General features: G+C 43.7%; 1 protein-coding gene across 1 annotated transcript in view; it reads left to right on the top strand.

Moving 5' to 3' along the window:
* The window catches only part of MAP3K9 (mitogen-activated protein kinase kinase kinase 9), a 79,539-nt gene that overhangs the window by 40,823 nt on the left and 16,767 nt on the right, over positions 1-21,949 (top strand). The window contains exons 5-8 of the mRNA XM_068162131.1: positions 5,804-5,979; positions 8,409-8,649; positions 10,682-10,804; positions 11,540-11,693. Of these exons, the coding sequence (XP_068018232.1) occupies positions 5,804-5,979; positions 8,409-8,649; positions 10,682-10,804; positions 11,540-11,693 (694 nt within the window). The remainder of the gene's footprint in view (positions 1-5,803; positions 5,980-8,408; positions 8,650-10,681; positions 10,805-11,539; positions 11,694-21,949) is intronic.

The following is a 21,949-nucleotide window of genomic DNA, read 5'->3' as shown; positions in this document are numbered from 1 at the left end:
TTCAGTGGTGCAAATCATTACAGGAGCTAGGCCTGGCTGTTAAGTTGCTGTGACAGTTACATCAGTAGTGGGTGAAAGAAATTTCCTTTCCTGTTTTTAGTATGGGCATCATTTACCTTGCTGGTTTCTAGTAAATACTAAAACTTCACAGATTTTAGTCAGGTTTGAAGTCTTCAGCTTGTTTTAGAATTCATAGCTTGAACACTTTGCTAGGTACTGTCAGACGGATTTGAAATCAAACTTTATGCTACTGACATTTCAGGGAGAGAGTTTAAATGTGGCTTTGACATTTGAAAACAGCCCGAATTTTGTGTCAGAATGATGTGATTTTCTGTTTTGTGTGTGGAGGTAGTTCATGCCTAAGGTGGGCTGTGTATGGATGAAATAAATACAGACATTTATCATCAGAAGTGCTGTACTTATTAGAAAGGATTCCATGAGGTAGCTTTTGGGGTAGACCCTTCACCAGCTTCATTGACTTGCTCTGCTGGCTATTGCAACTACATACCTCCTGAGCTTCAGTTGCCACTCCCTCCCTCCTCTTTCTTACACAGTAGCACCTTTTGTGGTTTTTTTCCAGTGTTCTGTTCCCAATGTTTTCCATAGAACCAACCTGGCATTCTGTGAAAGAGATCCCAAGGATCATCTGGTTCAACCTTTCTAGGTAATAGAATAGAATAGAATAGAATAGAATAGAATAGAATAGAATAGAATAGACCAGGTTGGAAGAGACCTTCAAGATCATCATGTCCAACCTATCACCCAACACTACCCAATCAACTAACCCATGTAACCAAGCACCCTGTCAAGTCTCCTCCTGAACACCTCCAGTAACGGCGACTCCACCACCTCCCCAGGCAGCCCATTCCAATGGGCAATCACTCTCTCCGTGTAAAACTTCATCCTGACCTCCACCCTGAACTTCCCCTGGCGCAGCCTGAGACTGTGTCCTCTTGTTCTGGTGCTGGCTGCCTGGGAGAAGAGACCAACCTCTGCCTGTTTACAACCCCCCTTCAGGTAGTTGTAGAGAGCAATAAGGTCACCCCTGAGTCTCCTCCTCTCCAGGCTAAGCAGCCCCAGCTCCCTCAGTCTCTCCTCATAGGGCTTGTGTTCCAAGCCCCTCACTAACTTCGTTGCCCTTCTCTGGACTCGTTCCAGCAAGTCAACATCCTTCCTAAACTGAGGGGCCCAGAACTGGACACAGTACTCGAGGTGTGGCCTAACCAGTGCAGTGTACAGGGGCAGAATGACCTCCCTGCTCCTGCTGGCCACACTGTTCTTAATGCAGGCCAGGATGCCATTGGCCCTCTTGGCTGCCTGGGCACACTGCAGGCTCATGTTCATCCTACCATCAACCAGCACCCCCAGGTCCCTCTCTGCCTGGCTGCTCTCCAGCCACTCTGACCCCAGCCTGTAGCACTGCATGGGGTTGTTGTGGCCAATGTGCAGAACCCGGCACTTGGATGCGTTAAATCTCATGCCGTTGGACTCTGCCCATCTGTCCAGCCTGTCGAGGTCTCTCTGCAAAGCCTCTCTACCCTCTAGCAGATCAACTCCTGTCCCCAGCTTGTTGTCATCAGCAAATTTACTGATGATGGACTCAATGCCCTCATCCAGATCATCAATAAAGATGTTAAAGAGGATGGGGCCCAGCACTGATCCCTGGGGGACTCCACTACTCACTGGCCGCCAGCTGGATGTGACACCATTCACCACCACTCTCTGGGTTCGGCCATCCAGCCAGTTCCTAACCCAGCTCAGAGTGCTGCTGTCCAAGCCATGGGCTGACAGCTTGGCCAGGAGTTTGCTATGGGGGACGGTGTCAAAGGCCTTGCTGAGGTCCAGGTAAACTACATCCACAGGCCTCCCCACATCCACCAGGTGGGTCACCTGATCATAGAAGGAGATAGCATAGCTTAAATGAGATGGCCCAACACCCTGTCAAGCTGAGTCTTAAAACTGTCCAGTGTAGGGAAATCTACTGCTTCCCTTGGGAGATGATTCCAGTATCTAACTATTCTCATGGTGACAAATGTTCTTCTGGAGTTCATTCAGAATCTCCCCAGGAGTAACTTGCAATCCATTATCCCTTGTTGTTTCCATGTGACTCCTGGTAAAAAGGGAGTCTCCTTCCTCCTGGTAGCCACCCTTTTTGTACTGGTACATGGGAATATAGAATAGAATAGAATAGAATAGAATAGAATAGAATAGAATAGACCAGATCAGGTTGGAAGAGACCTTCAAGGTCATCACGTCCAACCTACCAACTAATCCAACACCACCTAATCAACTAAACCATGCAACCAAGCACCCTATCAAGTCTCCTCCTGAACACCTCCAGTGATGACTCCACCACCTCCCTGGGCAGCCTATTCCAGTGGGCAATCACTCTCTGTGTAGAACTTCTTCCTAACATCCAGCCTAAACCTCCCCTGGCGCAGCCTGAGACTGTGTCCTCTTGTTCTAGTGCTGGTTGCCTGGGAGAAGAGACCAACCTCTGCCTGTCTACAACCTGAGGTTTCCTCTAAGCCTTCTCTTCTTAAGCCTGAACAGACCCAGTTCATTCAGCCTCTCCTCATATGGCAGGTGTTTTTATATAATAAAGATATTTATACCTCTCTGGTATAATCAGAAACTGAGGTAAAGAGAAATCAAACATGAGAAACAAAAACAGGACACTGAGGTGTTGAAGTGTGTCCAGAGAAGGGCAATGAAGCTGGTGAAGTGCCTAGTGTCTTGTGACTTACAAGGAGTGACTGAGGGAACTGGGGTTGTTTAGCCTGGAGAAAAGGAGGCTCAGGGGAGACCTTACTGCTCTTTATAACCACCTGCAAGGACGCTGTGGCAAAGTAGGGGTCTCTTCTCCCAAGTAACAAGTGACAGGATGAGAGGAAATGGCCTCCAGTTGTGCCAGGGGAGGTGTAGCTTGGCTATTAGGAAAGTCTTCTTCCCTGAAAGTAGTCAAGCGCTGGAACAGGATGCCCAGGGTAGTGGTGTAGTCACCATCCCAGGAGGTACTTAAAAGATGTATGGAAGTGATTTAGTTGTAACTTTACAGCACTGGGTAAACGGTTGGACTTGATGACCCTAAAGTTCTCTTTCAATCAAACCTATTCTATGTTTTACAGTCTTAGTGAGCAAAGAATAAGTCTGAACATAAAACTGATATTCTCTGGCCTCTGGCCATATTTTTAGCCCCAAGAGAGGCATTTGATTCAAGTAAGAGAATGTTTCCTCTTGATTTCTCAGCTTTTAGAATACTTTTGCATTTCACTAGTCTTTTCTGTAGGCTAAAACCAAAATATTCTACTAGATAGCAAAGAACAACAGGGTTGCAGGTGTAGCTTGGAAGCAATGTAAAGCAAGAAACTATGTCTGAAAGAGTCAGTGGATCTACCAGCTCTAGTGTCGTGCTGGGGCAGTTTGATTTGACATGGTTCTCTAAAGCAAGGACTGTTAATTTCTTCAGTATGGCTGAGGTATCTGCTGCTGGAGTTAAAAATAATGCCCTCTATTGGGAAAGTCAGGCAGAGGCACATGGCCTGTGCTTGAACCCAGCAGCACAGGGGTAAGCACCCACATGGCTTTGGAACGCTTGGCTTCTCCAGGTGCAGGGGCAAGAAGAGAACAAGAAAACAATTACTTTCTGCTGCTTCAAAACTGTTTTTTCAGACGGGCTGTTTCCCATCTCGAGTGAACTCTTGTTCCCCTAATGCTACTTTTACTTTTGAATTACTGCCCTGGTGGTCTTCAATGAGACAACAAAGCTGAACTTTCCCTCTATACAGAAAAGACTTGTATGTTACAACTGTCCTCATTAGTGCAAATAATGGCAGATCTAGGCCTGGGAAAATAAAAGCCACGGGCCACCTGCATAGTTATCCTGTTCACTCATTCATGCATTTGGCTGGCTGCAGCATTTTGTTTTACTTTGGGTCATGTTTGCTTTGCTATGCTTAAAACCTGGGGTAAAGAGGCAGGGATTATGGTGCTGACAGTCCAGCTGTATCACCCATTGCTACTAATTGGTCAGCAGCAGGGGACCTTCGGAGCACTCTTAACATCCTCAGTTCTCCATTTTGGTAAGAGAAGCAATTTGAAATCCATAAACAGAAATGTGTTCTTATACCTCCTGGAAGCTGACCAGATGCTTAAATACCAGCATTTTGATACCAGCAATTTTGAAACCAAAGCTTGCAAATGCAAAATCTCAGTAGTGCTAAAATCAAAGAGAAGATGTGGAAAACCCAAGCCTCAGCAACTGCACAGATTTTGTTAAGTGTTATTTAGTTTTAATTACAGCTGCTCCTGGCTGTGTTTCTATCCACAAAAGTCGTGAATGGCTTTTAGGACATCACCAATTTTTTTTTTTTAATGCTATTTCCTTTTTTTCCTCACTGTATGAGGTCTGGGAAAATTTAGAACATGGTTCTAACTCTTGCTTCATGCTGCAGAAATGTACTTGGGATCCAGTGACCATTTAGAGTAATAATAGTATGAACGTGTTGAGGGAGACCTGTGTGTTAGCTTCTTACATTCATGCACAAATTCCTTAAAGATATATTGCAATGATAAGTTTTTCTGTTTGGTGGTTCTCAAATTTTGGCACGCAGGAGTTTAGCAGCAGTGAAGAGAATAAGGATGTTTGTGGAACCAGAGTAAGTGCCGGTACAGGGCAGAATAGAATGAGAATGTTTTCTGTAGGAGTGAAAATAAGGGTGAAGAAAGAAGGAGGGCTTGAGTAAGGATTTCCTATAAGTGTTAAATTGAACATTTTGACTTAATGGCTTTTAAAAAATCTGGGTTTAATGATTTTGTAGCTTGAGATATTTGCTTCATACCATTTTCTGTTTTCAGTGTTCGGTTCCCCTCGCTGTAAAAGGAGTACCTTTTTTTGTTTTTTACTATTGCTAGTGGAGTTGCATCATGTGGTAAGATGGGTACCTTAAATTTTGCATTTTCAGACCTCTCTAATTGGGTAAGCCATTGTAGTAGACTGTAAGTGAAAAGCTTGTTTCTGTGGTTTCTCTTAAAAGCAAAGGAAAAGGCCTGATAAACAATTTTCTGTCAGTCAAAACCCCTTAAAAATAAGAAAAGTCCTAATGCACTGGTTTATGTTATTATTTATTTGGATCTCCTGTTTTCACTCCAGTTATGCCCAGTTTGCTTTGCAGGAGAGATTTTGAGTTCTAGGCAAGAGATACGCAGTAACTCAGCTTAGTTTGGCATTAGGAAGAACATTGCCAGTAGGGCTGTGAACTTTGCAGCCTAGGTGTGATCAAAGAACTGTTTGCAAGAGTCTTGTGTAATATTTCCACTCTGTGAGCACAGAAAAAGTGAAGCAAATATTTTTTCATATAAGGAAATTGTTTATGCTTTTAATATACACTTGAAAATGTAGAGGTCTATGGTGACAGGTTGGACTCGATGATCTTTGAGGTCTCTTCCAACCTTAGTGATACTGACATTACTGAATTCAAATTACTAATACACACTTGAAAATGTACATTTCACTGAAATTAGTAAACCTCTATTTTATTTGGCATATTGCTGCAATAGAACTTGGAGATCAGGTAGTTCAATACCTTAAGTGATGTTGGATGTTCGTCTAAGCATGAAAGCAGGAATTCTGTACCTGGACTTGCGACTGGACAATAGTCAATGCAAGAGGGAAATGGGAGGTATGGGGTAATACAGTGTGCATGCCACTCTCAGCCACTGGGGATCAGTAAAGTACTGCTCATCCTCTCAAACTTCCACACTATGAGATGTTGAACAGTTGCCTGTCTTTGTTCTATCCTAGATTGTTGGAACCCCGACCCACACTCACGACCTTCTTTTGCCAGTATCCTAGACCATCTCACTGCCATAGAAGAGTCTGGTTTCTTTGAAATGCCCAAAGATTCCTTCCACTCCCTGCAGGAAGACTGGAAACAAGAGATCCAAGAGATGTTTGATCAGCTCAGAGCCAAAGAAAAGGTAAGTAGAGAAGAACTCTCCATGCTTGTGCTCTCAGGATCATAATTTTCCCATTTCATAATTCATCATGGATCATTGCTCAGTGCATCCCAGAGTTAATTTTGTATGTGCTTTACTGGAGCTTGTAATAAGTCCCTGATTCAATAGCAGGTAATGCTGCACACAAGGTCAGAATCATGAGTAAAATAAATACCTGCATGCTAAGCTGCTACTCTTTCTAATATTGCAGTGAGCTTCCATTATACCCTATGCAAACTGCTATGGTGAGTTGCCTTCATTGTTTAATGCATCTGATGTAACTATTCCATGGTGAGCATCTTAATTGAGAAGCCCAGTGATAACTGTTAACAGTAAAAGTAGGAGAGGTAGTTTCAGCATATATGCTCTAGCAAACATTGCAGCTTTGGTTCCGTCAGGGTTGTGTTTTCAAGGTTTTGGGCACAGTGGATGTGGAGAGACTATAATAAACATGAGTGCTACCATGGGGATGGTCCAATAACTGTTACAATTGAAGTCCACCTGGGCAAATAGCAGGAAACAAAAATGCTAACAGAAACAAAAGGACCACGTGGCCATCAACATCAAAGCAGAAGTTAAAAAGCTGAAGTTTTCTTCAGGTAAACTTGCAGAAAGCAGTTTGCTATCTCTGTGTTGTGGTCCTTACAGAGACTGTCTTTAGAGTTGTGAGCATGAAGAATAGAAAAGCAATGTGTTTTTAAGTTCATGGTCTTTTGCCTAAGACCAAATTCTTAATAAGCTGCCAACTTGATTGGAGCTCAGAACTTGGGGTTAGGAGGCAGAGAGAAAGAAAAGGAGACCTTTGGGCAAGGAAGAGAAGTACTACAAAAATACATACTGCAGTAGCTTTTGGGGAAAATAAACCAGCAGGCATTTCCCTGCTGCTGTTATCCTGTGGCTTAACTGTGCTGGAACAGTTTCTGAAAACTAGAAACTTCAACAGGCAAGCAGAAGGCCGAACAGCAGTAGCTAGACTGCCCTCCAGTTTGGAGTACTGGATTCCTCTGCAGCAAAGAGGAAAGAGATTGCTGGAGTGTTTTTTATCCTATTCACCTCAGGATTAAAATGTACTAAACCTCCAGGGTGGTGGGACAGGTAACAATGAGGATGTGTTAGGGGGTTTTTTGTTTGTACGTCTTGGGGTTGTTGTGTTGTTTTGCTTTTCAAATCCAAACTAAAATCGATCTGAAGTTTAACTTGAGTTATTTAGATTTTTACCTTCTGCTGTGGAATTAGCCAGCTGGAGATAATTGTTCTGAGTGCTGAATTCCTTTGTCCTTGTGGTGAAAGGAGTGCAGTGAGAAGACATTTTGAGATGTCAAGGACAGTTTGAGATGATTCATTTTGTCAACAAGGGAAAGATAAAAAAGCTTGCCATAGGCATCTTTCTGCCTAAGGAGCAGCCATGCTTGTTGGGAAATGATGGGAATGACCTCCTGATGATGTTTGCTTCAATCATTTTTATTAGAGCTGGGGTTTTTCTTTTTTTCCTTCTCTTCTATGACGCATGAGATGGCAAGGTTATTTTTTAAGAGTTTAAGTCAATACCAATGTAGGTACTTGCTGAACAATAACTGGAAGAAGTAATCCTCTCTTTATGACTAAATCTTCTTAGATTAGTTCTCATATGCATTGTCCTCTGCAGTGGCTCTTGTAAACATGTTCATGTCAGATATCCAGCACATTTTCTCATGACAATGAATTTAGGATGCACTGCCTTATTACAGAATGGTTGAAGCTGGAGGGACCTCTGCAGGTCATGTAGTGTGGCAACTCCAGATGGCTTTTGAATGTCTCCAAGGAGGGAAGATCTACAACCTCTTTGGGCAATGTGTGCCAGTGCTCAGTAATGCTGACAGTTTTAAAGTGTTGATGGAATTTCCTGTATTTCAGTGTGCATGCATTACCTCTTGTCCTGGCAGTGGGCACTGTTGACAAGAGCCTGGTTCTGTCTTCATTGCACCCTTCCTTCAGGGTGCTCCCTTCCCAACCTACTCCCGCAAGCCTTCTCTTTTCTAGGTTAAATAGTCCTATCTCTCTCAGCGCTTCTTCAATGGATAGATGCTCCACTCTCTATCATCTTCATGGCCCTACGTTGGACCCTCTGCAGTATGTCCGTGTCTGTCTTGTACTGGAGAGCCCAAAAGTGGATACAGGATTCTGGGTGTGGCCTCACAAGTGCTGATGTCCTAATCTTAATGATGTTATGAAGGGCCATGAATGGCAAGCACAGAAGTTCTTGAGGATCGTTGTAGGATTTTGGCTTTCAGCTGAGCCTTTAAACAGTGGTGCTAGCAGTGCTGTGAGCACAAGTCATTGCATTGCCGCTGTGCCTTCAGAATAGGTAATATCAGTCTTAAACCACAAGTCACAAGGTAGCTTTTCATTTCTGCTTCCCTATCTCCCTGCAGGAGCTGCGCACATGGGAAGAAGAGCTGAGTCGTGCTGCTGTTGAACAGAAGAACCATGAGGAGCTGCTACGCAGGCGGGAGCAGGAGCTGGCAGAACGGGAGATTGACATTCTGGAAAGGGAGCTCAACATCATCATCCACCAGCTGTGTCAGGAGAAGCCTCGGGTGAAGAAGCGCATGGGGAAGTTCAAGAGGAGCCGGCTCAAGTTAAAAGATGGCAACCATATCAGCTTGCCTTCAGGTTAGTCTGTGTCAGGTGAAATGGGAGGAGCAGGTGAACCTGTGGCTTTGGAAGCTCTCCTTCACTGACACTTATGCATTAGAAAGTATTGTGTATGCTCTGGGAAAAACATGCCTCTTTGGGATCATGAAACAAAATGTGATGCTCGGGTGGCTAGCATTTCCCAACATTCCAAGTAGGAAGGTCAAAAGTAAATTTGAGATGTTACAAGTTTTTTAGTCAGTGGCTGTATATACTTCATGGTAAAAATGTTGGTGTTACAGTTTAGCATGTTAATACTCAAAATGGTCAATTTACCAAGCAGTATACATAAATAATTATGGAAGTTCTTGCTGTGGGAATGCTTTACATAATGATGCAGCAGAAACCATTGTCTTCTCCCTCTCTGCTCTGTCCTGGTGAGACTAGACCCGGAATATTGTGTGCAGTTTTGGGCTCCCCAATTCAAGAGAGGCAGGGATCTGATAGAGAGCCTCCAACGGAGAGCCCCAAGGATGACAGGGGGGACTTGAGCATCTGCCCTGTGAAGAGAGACTGAGAGACCCGGGGATGTTTAGTCTTGAGAAGAGAAGACAGAGAGAGGGGATCTGATCAATGTCTATAAATATCTGAAGGGTGGGTGTCAAGTGGAGGGGGCCAATCTCTTTTTGGGAGTGCACAGTATTAAGACAAGGAACAATGGATGCAAGCTTAAGCACAGAAGGTTTCACCTCCATGTGAGGGAAAACTTCTTTACAGTGAGGGTGACAGAGTACTGGAATAGGCTGCCCAGGAGGGTTGTAGAGTCTCCTTCTCTGGAGACTTTCAAAACCCGCATGAATGCATTCCTGTGTGGACTACCCTAGGTGATCCTGGTTTTGGCAGGGGGGTTGGACTCGGTGATCTCTAGAAGACTATTGCAACCTCTAACATTCTGCAATCTACTGGATTTTTTTGGCATTGCAGCAGATTATATAATGGAGACTCAGCTTTGGTAAAAGAACAGGAGTGTGGATTTTGTAAATCACCTAAGGTTCATCATTATGTCAAGGATGATGCCTTGCACTATATTCATTGTTTTCTGCAAGAGATTGGCCATTGAGAAGAGCAGTGGTGATGAAATCTATGTGTTAACTGTGTCTGTAAACACCTATTGCTGGTGGCTTTGCTTAGCTTAAGAAATGGTGATATGGTGAAAGGAATTTATATACAGATATACTTTGTCATGAATGTCAGTCAACACACAGGTCTCTGTGTGTGTGTGTACAGCACACATACAGTAAGATGATGTACCATTGTGAGTGTGAGCACACATCTTTCTTCTGAAGTAACTGTGTATGATGAGAGGATAGCAATTAACTGTTAAACTTCACTTATGGAGACAAAAAGATGTCAAGAGGAAACTGCAAAACAAGACACTTCTTGACCATAAGTAGACTAGAATAGAATTAACCAGGTTGAGAAGAGACCTTTGAGATCATTTAGTGTTGGATGATGGGTTGGACTCATCAACTAAACCGTGGCACTAAGCACCCCATCAAGTATCTTCCTAAACACCTCCAGTGATGGTGACTCCACCATATCCCTGGGCAGCCTATTCCAATGGCCAATCACTCTTTCTATGAAGAACTTCTTCCTAACATCCAGCCTAAACCTCCCCTGGTGCCACTTGAGACTGTGTCCTTTGGTTCTGGTGCTGCTTGCCTGAGAGAAGAGATCAACCCCCACCTGGCTACAACCTCCCTTCAGGAAGTTGTAGAGAGCAATGAGGTCTGCCCTGAGCCTCCTCCTCTGCAGGCTAAGCAACCCCAGCTCCCTCAGCCTCTGCTCACAGGGCTTGTGCGCCAAACCCCTCCCCAGCTTTGTTGCCCTTCTCTGGACACATTCCAGCAACTCAACATCTTTCCTAAACTTCTACATAGATCCTGTAAATTGCACACTTGGAATTACCATTTCTTTGTTTTCTTATACTGAAAAAAAAAGAATGTTAATTGAAAAAAAAAATATGTTAACCTTTCAGCTTTCATTCTTATATTTTTCTTTTGGTAAACAGATTTCCAGCATAAATTCACTGTGCAGGCTTCTCCAACGATGGATAAAAGGAAAAGCTTGATCAGCAGCTGCTCCAGTCCTCCTGCAAGTCCTACCATTATTCCCAGACTCAGGGCCATACAGTGTAAGGAGCTCAATGTAGTATTGAATATTGGAAATGTGCGGTCTGTCTGCGTGGTAAGATGCCAAGATTCCATATCTAGGACAGGACTGGGAAAACAAAAAGTTCATAACTGCTTGTCTTGTGTCCTGCATGTACACATTTAGAGAGAAAACTGGAGTGTATTGGTGATAGGGGGGAGTACCACCTTCTATGGAGTCTAAAACTTACCCACATTCTTGAAATACTGCTGTCTAATTGTTTAGGAAATGCATTCCTTAGGTGTGCAGGTCAATTGAAAAGTACTAATTTGCAGAAAGATCCTTAAAACATTATTGATGCAGACTAAGATACTGCTGGGAGTGGAAAAAACCGAAAGGCACTTGCCATGGAGAGAGTGTTCCTCTAATAACACAGAATGAGGCAGACAAGCATGTATTAGAAGTCTAAAAGGGATATTAATTCATGTGTATTGTTTGTATTTGCCATCATGACTGTGTCTATGGTATCCAACTGGTTGCTCTAAAAAGAGAAACCAGTGATGGAATAAAGCTGTAAAGCTTATGTGTACTAATTATGAAGGAATCTAGTTGTTAGATCTGTGTTAATTAGTGGTCAGAATTGGGAGAAGCCTGAAAGGATGTTTTCATTACCGTTCCTGTTCCAGTCCATGTTGTGTTCTTTCTGTTGCTGTGGAACCAATTCTTAAATTTATTTATCTTTCTTTCCCATTTTCCACTGTTCTTCCCACTTGTGAAGTGACTCCTGCTGAAAGCAGCAAAACGTGGGGACGGAGCTCAGTCCTTCCAAAAGAAGAAGGAGAGGAAGAAGAGAAGAGAGGCCAAAAGAAAAAGGGACGCACTTGGGGACCAAGCTCCCTTTGTCACAAGGAGCTGGGTGCAGGAGAAGATGGGTAAGAGAAGTCCTGGAATTATTCTGGTTTCTAGGTTCTAAGGCTGGTTATGAGTTGGCTTACAGGAGATTTGCCAATCTTCTTGCAAACACTTTTCTGTTTCCAAACTTATTTGCAGTACCAGAGATGTTAAAGATTCTGAACAGATCACCCAAGTGTGTTGTGTTTAGTCCCTTGCTAGAGGTCCAGCACTGACCGATGCTGTCTTTGTAAGCAGTAGGACTTCTTAATTGTGCAAAACTGTCTCTCTTAGCTTGTCTTTGTTTTCAGGCTCAGCTTTCTGTGGTCTCATACCATATCTGAAACTACTTCTGCTTTACAATTCTTAGCTTTTTCCGTGTCTTAAATGCTATTATTAGAAAAATATCTGACAGAGCCAGGCAAATATTTTCCCTTCAGGCTTTAGCAAAGGACATGTACCACATGTACCTTGAGTGAATGCATCCTGAATATGATTTTTGCAGAGATACCAGTTGTACCTCTGTCTCTATAAATTCCTGTTCTTTGGCTTCTCTTTTTTTTGTACACATGTGAAATATTTATATCATGATTCCAACAGATCATTGCCAGAGTGATGCTTTCAACATAGGAATGTCTTGATCTTCTGAGAGGTTTGAATGCCTTGTGATTATTTTTTTTAATGGAGTTTGAATTTTTTTCTACTGATAAATAGATCATTTGGCTTGCCATATTTTTTAGCAGGGAAAAGAAAATACGTGGTTATAATATGTCTCTAAGATTATGTGCTCAGCTGTGAAATTCCTGTAAAGTAGACCTTTACATAATGCATCACTGTTTCAGTCTTATGCAAGATGGCCTGGACCTTAGCATTCTAATGACATTCAAATGTGTTCTCCCTTAAAGGTACCCTTGACATATTAACAGGGCAATGTGGAGGAAGCTTCTTCAACTCCTGCCTATGCTTTACCTATTTTGTAGGTGGAGTATAACATTCTACAGAATTAAAACAGATGTCACCCTTTACACTCATTAATTATATGAAAGGGCAGGAGATTACTGAAGCTGGTAGAAAAACATTTCTACCTTAAAATCCTGTTACAAGAATTCTGGGAATGAAGCTCTTCAGTTTTCAGTTCATCACTGAAGCAGTTAATTGCTTTTGGGCACAGACAGCTGGAAAGGAGCTTCTTGCTCGCAATGGTTGCTTTTAAAACTGACCTGTTCCCTTTACAACTGAGATGTTGTATAGAATTCATCACTTTTCCCAGGGTGACTCAATAAATACAGTGATGGCATTTTGCAAAGTATCTGAAACATGAATGATGTTGCTGAGAGAGCAATAAGGTTAACATAGAATAGAATAGAATAGACCAGACCAGGTTGGAAAAGACCTTTGAGATCGAGTCCAACCTATCATCCAACACCATCTAATCAACTAAACCATGGCACCAAGCACCCCATCTAATCTCTTCCTAAACACCTCCAGTGATGGTGACTCCACCACCTCCCTGGGCAGCCCAGTCCAATGACAAACAACTCTCTCGGTGAAGAACTTCTTCCTAAAACTCCAGCCCATACCTCCCCTAGCACAGCTTGAGACTGTGTCCTTTTGTTCTGGTGCTGGCTACAACCTCCCTTCAGGTAGTTGTAGACAGCAAGAAGGTCTCCCCTGAGCCTCCTCTTCTCCAGGCTAAGCAAGCCCAGCTCCCTCAGCCTCTCCTCACAGGGCTTGTGCTCCAAACCCCTCCCCAGCTTTGTTGCCCTTCTCTGGACACATTCCAGCAACTCAACATACAGCAAACTGCTGCTTCTTGCTGAGATCACAGCAGGCTGCAGATTTTAATTTAGCTGGACAGAGTTAGAATCAGCATTAGTGGCTCAAATGATAGGGTGCTTGCTATTTTTAATATTTTGTAGTAATAATTTTGAAGGGTAGGGGAATGAAAATTGGGGTAAAGTGAGGAGAGAAACTAAAGATAGAAAAAGCTAGGTCAAGTCTTCTCCATGAGACTTGCTCTGATAGCAGCAGTGCTGCGATTCCAGCTGCTTATATGACTTGGAACTTGAAATCTTCATCGCTTTTGTCACTTTACATGAGTTCTCCACATGAGATTCTCCAGATGAGAATTACAAATTTATGCAAGAATTGCAGTGAAGTTCTCTAATACAAGTAAACTGTCTTATAATAAACATCAAATAAAGTCAATCATGAAAAGGTTATGCAGTTGGAATGTGCTGCCCAGGGAGGTGGTGGAGTCACCATCCCTGGAGGTGTTCAAGAGGAGATTGGACATGGCACTTGGTGCCATGGTCTAGTCATGAGGTCTGTGGTGACAGGTCGGACTTGATGATCTTTGAGGTCTCTTCCAACCTTGGTGATTCTGTAATTCTGTGATTCTCCCTGTAGCTTCAGAGCCCAGTTGCTTACCTGCTGTGCAGACACCATGGCTTGCATTTTGTTGCCAAGACTTCTATGTTGCAGAAGCTGAGGAAGGCATCTCTTAAGCTCAGCTGTGAGCCCCCTCCATGCAGCCTTGGTGATTCTGTGATTCTATGATTCACCCTTCCTCATCTGTCTTTGAGCATAAGGAATATGCACAGCAGCGGGAGGTAGCTGTGATGAGTTGCAAAGACTGGATTTTATGTTGCACCAGTGTTGTGACAGTTCACTTGTTGCCTTATGGTATATTCTCAAGGATATCTGCTGAAGTCTTAACTGTCTTCAAGCCTGACATTGATTATTACCCTCAGACTGTTACTATGGCATTTTCATGCTGGTGGTGTTACTGATTTTTATGGAAGATGGTGTTGGATGTGGGGTAGGACTATGGTCCTTTAGCAGTTATCTCTTAAAATCTTGCAAGCTAATTAGAAGTGAGTCTGAGAAAAGACACTTCTTACTCAGGACAGTATTAATGTCTTAACATAGTGTTACAGAATGGTATTAAGACACTGGAGATCCCATCTTACAGTTGTATGGAGGTGCTTTTGACTTCCCAGTAGAAAAAGACAACAGAGAAGTAGATCAACCATAATACAACAGATAGTAATAACCTTCCTGTTAGGTAATGTAAATAGATTAAAGGTATCACAGTATCACAAAGGATGTGAGAGGTTGGAAGGGACCTCAAGAGATTGTCGGGTCCAACCCGATAAAGTCTTGTGGTGGGTGGAAGGGCAAGGCCAAGAAACCTCCTCCCTTCCCCCTTGTAAAGTAAAAGGGGAAAAAATTGAAGGGAAGGGAAAAAAAAACTCGCAAGCTGAATTAGCAAAGCAGTGGAGCTATATTTACAAAGCAATGTAGGATTTGCAGGGGGAATATTTACAAATTTACAATATCTACAATATATACAAAGATATACAACAGAGTAACACAGAAATGAGAGTAACCCCTCTCGGCAGAGAGGGGGTTCCCCACCTCCGCTCTCCCCTCTCTCCCCCCTTTCCCCAGAATGGGATAGAAAGAGAAAGAAAAGAGAGGAAAAAAAAAATGTTAGAAGCAGTTTGTGTTAATTGGAAAGGAGTTAATACCGGCTGTTATCTGGTCTTCAAGGCCGAGGCCTTGGCAGAAAGCCCAGCACAGGCAGAGCTGCTGCACGAAGCAAAGACGGAAGCAAGACTGAAGATAAGGTGCTGGAAAAACCCAGTATAGTCCCAGCTCAGAAGGTGCTTCCTCCCACTTTACCAATGAAATAGTTTAGACTATTCCTTCCGTTTACCAACTTCCGTCCACCATATTCCCTTTCTTAAGGGGGCAACGTCAACCGGCCACAGTCCACCCCTTCTAAACAATTTCATTGGCTGTTCACACTGTCCATCCAATCCAAAATGATATTTGCAGTTCGTGAGCAGAGTTCATAGTCCATTCCGGCTATGCTCAGATGTAGATGATTCAAAAGTCCAAGAAAATCAGAAAATGAGAAAAATGGAAAACAGTTCATTTCTTCACTGACAAAGTGAAGAAAAGGGAAACAGGGATTCTCAGGGTCTCTTAGTTGACTCAGGGCTCTCAGGGATCTCAGGGTTCGTGCACCGTAGATTCCTCGTTGATTCTTCCTTTGGACGCGATGTAGCTGTACAACAGTTCAAAGTTAACCTCTTTCAGCTAAAGTTAAATTTCTTTGTGGAATACACTGAATTTCACCATTCTCTTGCATTACCCAATAAGTGTGACCCGGACCTTCAGCTGAAACCACCCCTCGGACAGGTTTAGCCTCTCCTGAGGGTGAAAATACCCAAACAGTTTTACCTAACAGATTCTTTTCTCTAACAACAGGAACTCTATCACCTTCTACTTTCCGTAGCAAATCTGAATGTGCAGGTCCAGCTCGGTTCACTGAACCTCTACTATTTACCAGCCAGGTTGCTTGTGCTAAATGTTTTTCCCAGTTTTTCAAAGATCCACCCCCCATGGCTTTAAGAGTGGTCTTCAACAAACCGTTGTAGCGTTCAATCTTCCCTGAAGCTGGTGCATAGTAGGGAATGTGGAATATCCACTCAATACCGTGCTCTTTTGCCCAGCTCTTTACAAGGTTGTTCTTGAAATGAGTTCCGTTGTCTGACTCGATCCTCTCCGGAGTTCCGTGTCTCCACAGGATCTGTCTCTCCAGACCGAGAATGGTGTTGCGTGCAGTTGCATGTGGAACTGGATAAGTTTCCAACCATCCAGTGTTTGCCTCTACCATAGTAAGCACGTATTGCTTACCAGAACGAGAACGTGGTAGAGTGATGTAGTCAATCTGCCAAGCTTCACCATACTTGTACTTAGACCATCTGTCGCCATACCACAAGGGCTTAAGTCGTTTTGCCTGCTTAATAGCAGCACAAATGTCACAGTCATGGATGACTTGTGTGATAGCATCCATGGAAATGTCTATGGATCTGTCACGAGCCCATTGGTATGTTGCATCTCTGCCTTGATGTCCTGATGAATCGTGAGCCCACCGAGCTAAGAATATCTCACCTCGGTGTTTCCAGTCGAGATCAAGATTAGAGTCCATGTCTACTTGAGAAACTCTTGCAGCTAGATCTGCCTGATGGTTGTGTTGCTGTTCCTCAGTAGCTTTGCTCTTAGGAATGTGAGCATCGATGTGTCTCACTTTCACTGGAATTCTCTCGATTCGATCAGCAATGTCCTGCCACAGGTTGGCTGCCCAAATGGGTTTTCCTTTCCTCTGCCAACCACTCTTCTTCCAGTTCTTTAGCCAACCCCATAGAGCATTGGCTACCATCCATGAGTCGGTGTAGAGATAAAGCTTTGGCCATCTCTCACGTTCAGCCACGTCGAGAGCTAGCTGGACAGCTTTTACCTCTGCGAACTGACTGGATTCTCCCTCTCCATCTTTCGCCTCTGCAACTCGGCGTGTTGGACTCCACACTGCAGACTTCCACCTTCGCTTGTTTCCAACAAGACGACAGGAACCGTCTGTGAACAAAGCATATTTCTTTTCATCATCAGAAAGGTCATTGTAAGGAGGAGCTTCCTCAGCACGAGTTACTTTCTCCTCTGGAGGTTTGGCACAGTTGGTACCTTCAGGCCAACTTGAGATCACCTCCACTAGACCAGGTCTTTCAAGATTTCCCATTCGAGCTCTCTGTGTTATCAGAGCCATCCACTTAGACCACGTTGAGTCTGTGGCATGATGTGGTGTGGATCCTTTGCCTTTGAACATCCAATTCAAAACTGGTAATCTGGGAGCTAGAAGAAGTTGTGATTCAGTTCCAATCACTTCAGAAGATGCTTTTACTCCTTCATAGGCAGCTAAAATTTCTTTCTCTGTTGGAGTATAATTAGCCTCTGAACCTCTGTAACCTCGACTCCAGAAACCAAGAGGTCGTCCACGTGTCTCACCTGGAGCTTTTTGCCACAAGCACCAGGTTGGACCATTGTCACTTGCAGCCGTGTACAAAATGTTCTTAATGTCTGGACCATCTTGGACTGGTCCCAGACCCATTGCTGGAATCACCTCTTGCTTTATCTGGTCAAAGGCTGCTTGTTGTTCAGGTCCCCAGTGGAAATGGTTTCTCTTTCTAGTCACATCATACAGAGGTTTCACAATCTGACTGTATCCAGGAATGTGCAGTCTCCAAAATCCCACTATCCCCAAGAAACGTAGGGTCTCTTGCTTGTTTGTGGGACTTGCCATGGTAGAGACTCTATTTACCACATCCACTGGAATGTGTCAGCGTCCATCCTGCCACTTCACTCCCAGAAACTGAATCTCTGTGGTAGGTCCTTTTACCTTGTCTCGCTTGATGGCAAAACCTGCATTCAGAAGAATGTCAATGATTTTGTTACCTTTCTCGAAGACTTCCTCAGCAGTTTTACCCCAGACGATGATATCATCGATGAACTGGATGTGTTCTGGAGCACCGCCTTTCTCCAGAGCATCGTGGATCACTGCATGACAGATGCTTGAGCTGTGGATCCAGCCCATTGGCAGTCTGTTGAAAGTGTACTGGATTCCTCTCCAGGTGAAAGCAAACTGAGGCCTGCATTCCTCTGCTATGGGAATAGAGAAAAATGCATTAGCAATGTCTATGGTAGCATACCATTTGGCCTCTTTGGATTCCAGCTCATACTGTAGCTCCATCATGTCTGGTACTGCTGCACTCATAGGTGGTGTCACTTCATTTAGGGCTCGGTAGTCTACCGTCAGACGCCAGTCTCCATTCTGCTTCCGCACAGGCCACACTGGACTGTTGAAAGGTGAATGAGTTTTGCTGACGACTTTCTGACTCTCCAACTGACGAATCAGATTCTGAATGGGCAACAAAGAGTCACGGTTGGTTCTGTATTGTCTGTGATGCACAGTCTGAGAAGCATCCGGCAATTTAATGTCCTGTATCTTATGTTGTCCCACAACTGCAGATTCATCAGAAAGTTCAGGTCTGGCAGACAGCTTCAATTTTTGTCCATCAATTTCTATTGAAGCTACTCCAAAAGCCCATTTGTAACCTTTAGGGTCTTTGAAAAGCCCTTCTCTCAGAAAATCAATTCCCAAAATACAAGGTGCGTCAGGTCCGGTCACAACTGTATGCTTCCTCCATTGTTTACCAGTTAAACTTATGTTAACTTCTACCTTACTTAACTCTTGAGATTCACCAGTGACTCCCAGAATAGTTATAGACTCTGATCCCTGATAATTTGATGGTATTATGGTGCACTGAGCTCCTGTGTCAACCAAGGCCCTGTACTTCTGAAATTGTGAAGTGCCAGGCCACTGGATGTACACATCCCAATAGATTCTGTTATCTCTGTTATCCCTCTCCTCCCCCTGGCGGGAGGCAGGGCACCCCTAGTTATGGGGAACATGCGCACATGTGCATTGCACATATTGTGCAGGGTTATAACTTTGCATGTTATAACTGGAGCCACTGTTGGAACCATAAGAGTCGTTCTGGGGAACTGTGGAAGTAACAGCTACCCTTCTGGTATTGCTACCTTGGGTTCTGCCACTTTGCAATTCCCTCAGTCTCCTGAAAAGATTAGAAGTTGGTTGGCCATCCCAGCGGTTCATGTTCTCACCAAACTGATCACGCAGAGTTATCCAAATAGTTCTACGTGATTGCCTTGGCGGTCTGTTTTGGAATGACCTGTTTTGGAATGTCCTGTTTTGGAATGACCTCCTTGGAGGACGTGTATTCCTCACAGATGAGACTTGTACCCACCTGGAGGAAGAATTGAAATTATCCTTCTGTGCCAATTGGGATATGGAATTTCTAAATTCATCTTTTAACTCTCTTATGCAATTCTGAATATCACCAGACATCGTTTTAATGGCTGAAACCAAAGAACCACGTGTCATGCTATCCTCCAATTGTCTCATTTGATCACTGAATTGGCCAACCGTGGGAGAAGCTCCACCATAACTTCTTGACACAATTCTGCTTGCCAGAATGTTTGCATAATTAGAAGGAGCAAGTTTGATGATCTTTTTAGCAAGACCAATACCCACAGGAACGTCATCAGGATTCAGAGTTTCATGTTCACCATAGAGTAGCTCTCTAACAGCAAATTCTCTCAAGCGCTTAATTCCCTCATCTATGGTAGTCCAGGGTTTAGGATTCCATGGGAGATCATCTCGGGAAGGGTATCTCAGGGCAACCGCTATTAAAAGGCGTATCCACAGATTAACCTTACCGAGAGCTTCGCCTAGATGTCTATCTATTCCATTGTCCCTTGAGAGAGTTCCTAACTGAGCTGCTGACTTGTCTCCAACTGTTAGAGCTGAAGCACCTGTATCATAACACCTACTAAGCCAAGCTAGAACTGGCTCCTTATCTGCCCTGGTGAAATCTTTACGGACATTTCGCAATTCCTTCCGTGGTGACGAACAGTCCGTAATATCATCTTCATCTTCATCTCCCTGAATTCTTTGCCCGTAAAATCCTGCTGTCATTCTCCTAAGGATCTCTTTCAGCTGAGAACCACCTTTGCCAGCTGCTTTCCTAGCTTCATCTCTATCCTGCTTTGATCTCACTAGGTTAGCTAGATCTTTAAAACAAACCTTCTCTTCCTCCTGAGCAGGATCTTTTAGAGTAGAGGGCCCCTCACCAGGATCAGTCTCCTCCTCTTCTTCTCCATCTTTGGCCTTTCCAGCTCTAGTCTTTAAAGGAGCTACCTTAACTGGAGCTGTGTTTGAATTTACAGCCACCTTAATGGAAGCTGACAGGTCCTGAGATAAATCAGCTGCTGGGGCAGTGACTTCGGGTCCCACCGAGGGAGTGGGTGGAAGTGATGTTGCTCCATTACTGGCCGACGGAGAAGAAGAAGAAGAAGAAGGAGTGGGAGAAGGAGTAGGTGCCATGTTGATACCAGCCGATGCCCTTGGCTGCTTGCTAGAATCAGCAAAGTCATTTAGAGCTGCCTTACCAATTAACTTTTTAGCCTTCTTTTTAGCTGACACGGGTTCCCCACAGTCCTCGTCACTAGATGACTCTGGGACTGATCGAGAGCCACGGCGTTTTCTTTTTGATCTAGTTTTAATAACAAAACAAGCTCTGGACACCTTTCTCTCCCGACGCCAGGAATACAGAGAAAACACATTAGTTATCACCAGCAGCAGAATTATACACACCAAATAAATCACCTTTGGATCCCAGGCATCACCTAAAGTTACTGTCTCCTCAGGCGGAATCTTAAAACTCTTTATCTCAATTGGGAGAGTGGTGGAGGTAACATTCCTGTATCTCACTGGCCATAGGATATTAATACATTTTCCATACCACAGTTTAACTCTATACATAACCCACATATAAATTGTCCGCACCAAATATTTACCCAGGTAATCCAAAATCAAACCCAAACAATATCTGTAAACCAGAGCCCCAAAAATTGAAAAGAATAATCGCTCCACAAACCACAATACCTTCATGTTTGCTAATTCAGCTAGAAAACACTAAATCAATCAAATAATACATTAAACTAATTATCTGCCGCACGTTGGGTACGCCAATAAAAAAAAAATGTGGTGGGTGGAAGGGCAAGGCCAAGAAACCTCCTCCCTTCCCCCTTGTAAAGTAAAAGGGGAAAAAATTGAAGGGAAGGGAAAAAAAAACTCGCAAGCTGAATTAGCAAAGCAGTGGAGCTATATTTACAAAGCAATGTAGGATTTGCAGGGGGAATATTTACAAATTTACAATATCTACAATATATACAAAGATATACAACAGAGTAACACAGAAATGAGAGTAACCCCTCTCGGCAGAGAGGGGGTTCCCCACCTCCGCTCTCCCCTCTCTCCCCCCTTTCCCCAGAATGGGATAGAAAGAGAAAGAAAAGAGAGGAAAAAAAAAATGTTAGAAGCAGTTTGTGTTAATTGGAAAGGAGTTAATACCGGCTGTTATCTGGTCTTCAAGGCCGAGGCCTTGGCAGAAAGCCCAGCACAGGCAGAGCTGCTGCACGAAGCAAAGACGGAAGCAAGACTGAAGATAAGGTGCTGGAAAAACCCAGTATAGTCCCAGCTCAGAAGGTGCTTCCTCCCACTTTACCAATGAAATAGTTTAGACTATTCCTTCCGTTTACCAACTTCCGTCCACCATATTCCCTTTCTTAAGGGGGCAACGTCAACCAGCCACAAGTCTCTAGGTTCCCGAATTGACAGGCTGATGACTGAAGTAGTCTTGCTCCTAGTGCTTTCAAATCATTGCAGTAGATCTTACCTTGGAGCAGGTAACAGGTAATACTGCTGTAGTAGGCATGTTTTGGATTGTTTTCAGAGACACACTACTGACTCATTTAGGAGGATCTGTAGCTATCCTCTGCATGGGTTTTTGGGTCTGCTTGTAATTAG

Source organism: Melanerpes formicivorus, unplaced genomic scaffold (genome assembly GCF_026170545.1).
Source record: "Melanerpes formicivorus ecotype bairdi unplaced genomic scaffold, bMelFor1.0.p_v2 SCAF_62, whole genome shotgun sequence".
NCBI classification, from domain to species: domain Eukaryota; kingdom Metazoa; phylum Chordata; class Aves; order Piciformes; family Picidae; genus Melanerpes; species Melanerpes formicivorus.
Note: the sequence above shows the minus strand (reverse complement) of the source record. Positions and strands in the feature narration are given on the sequence as shown.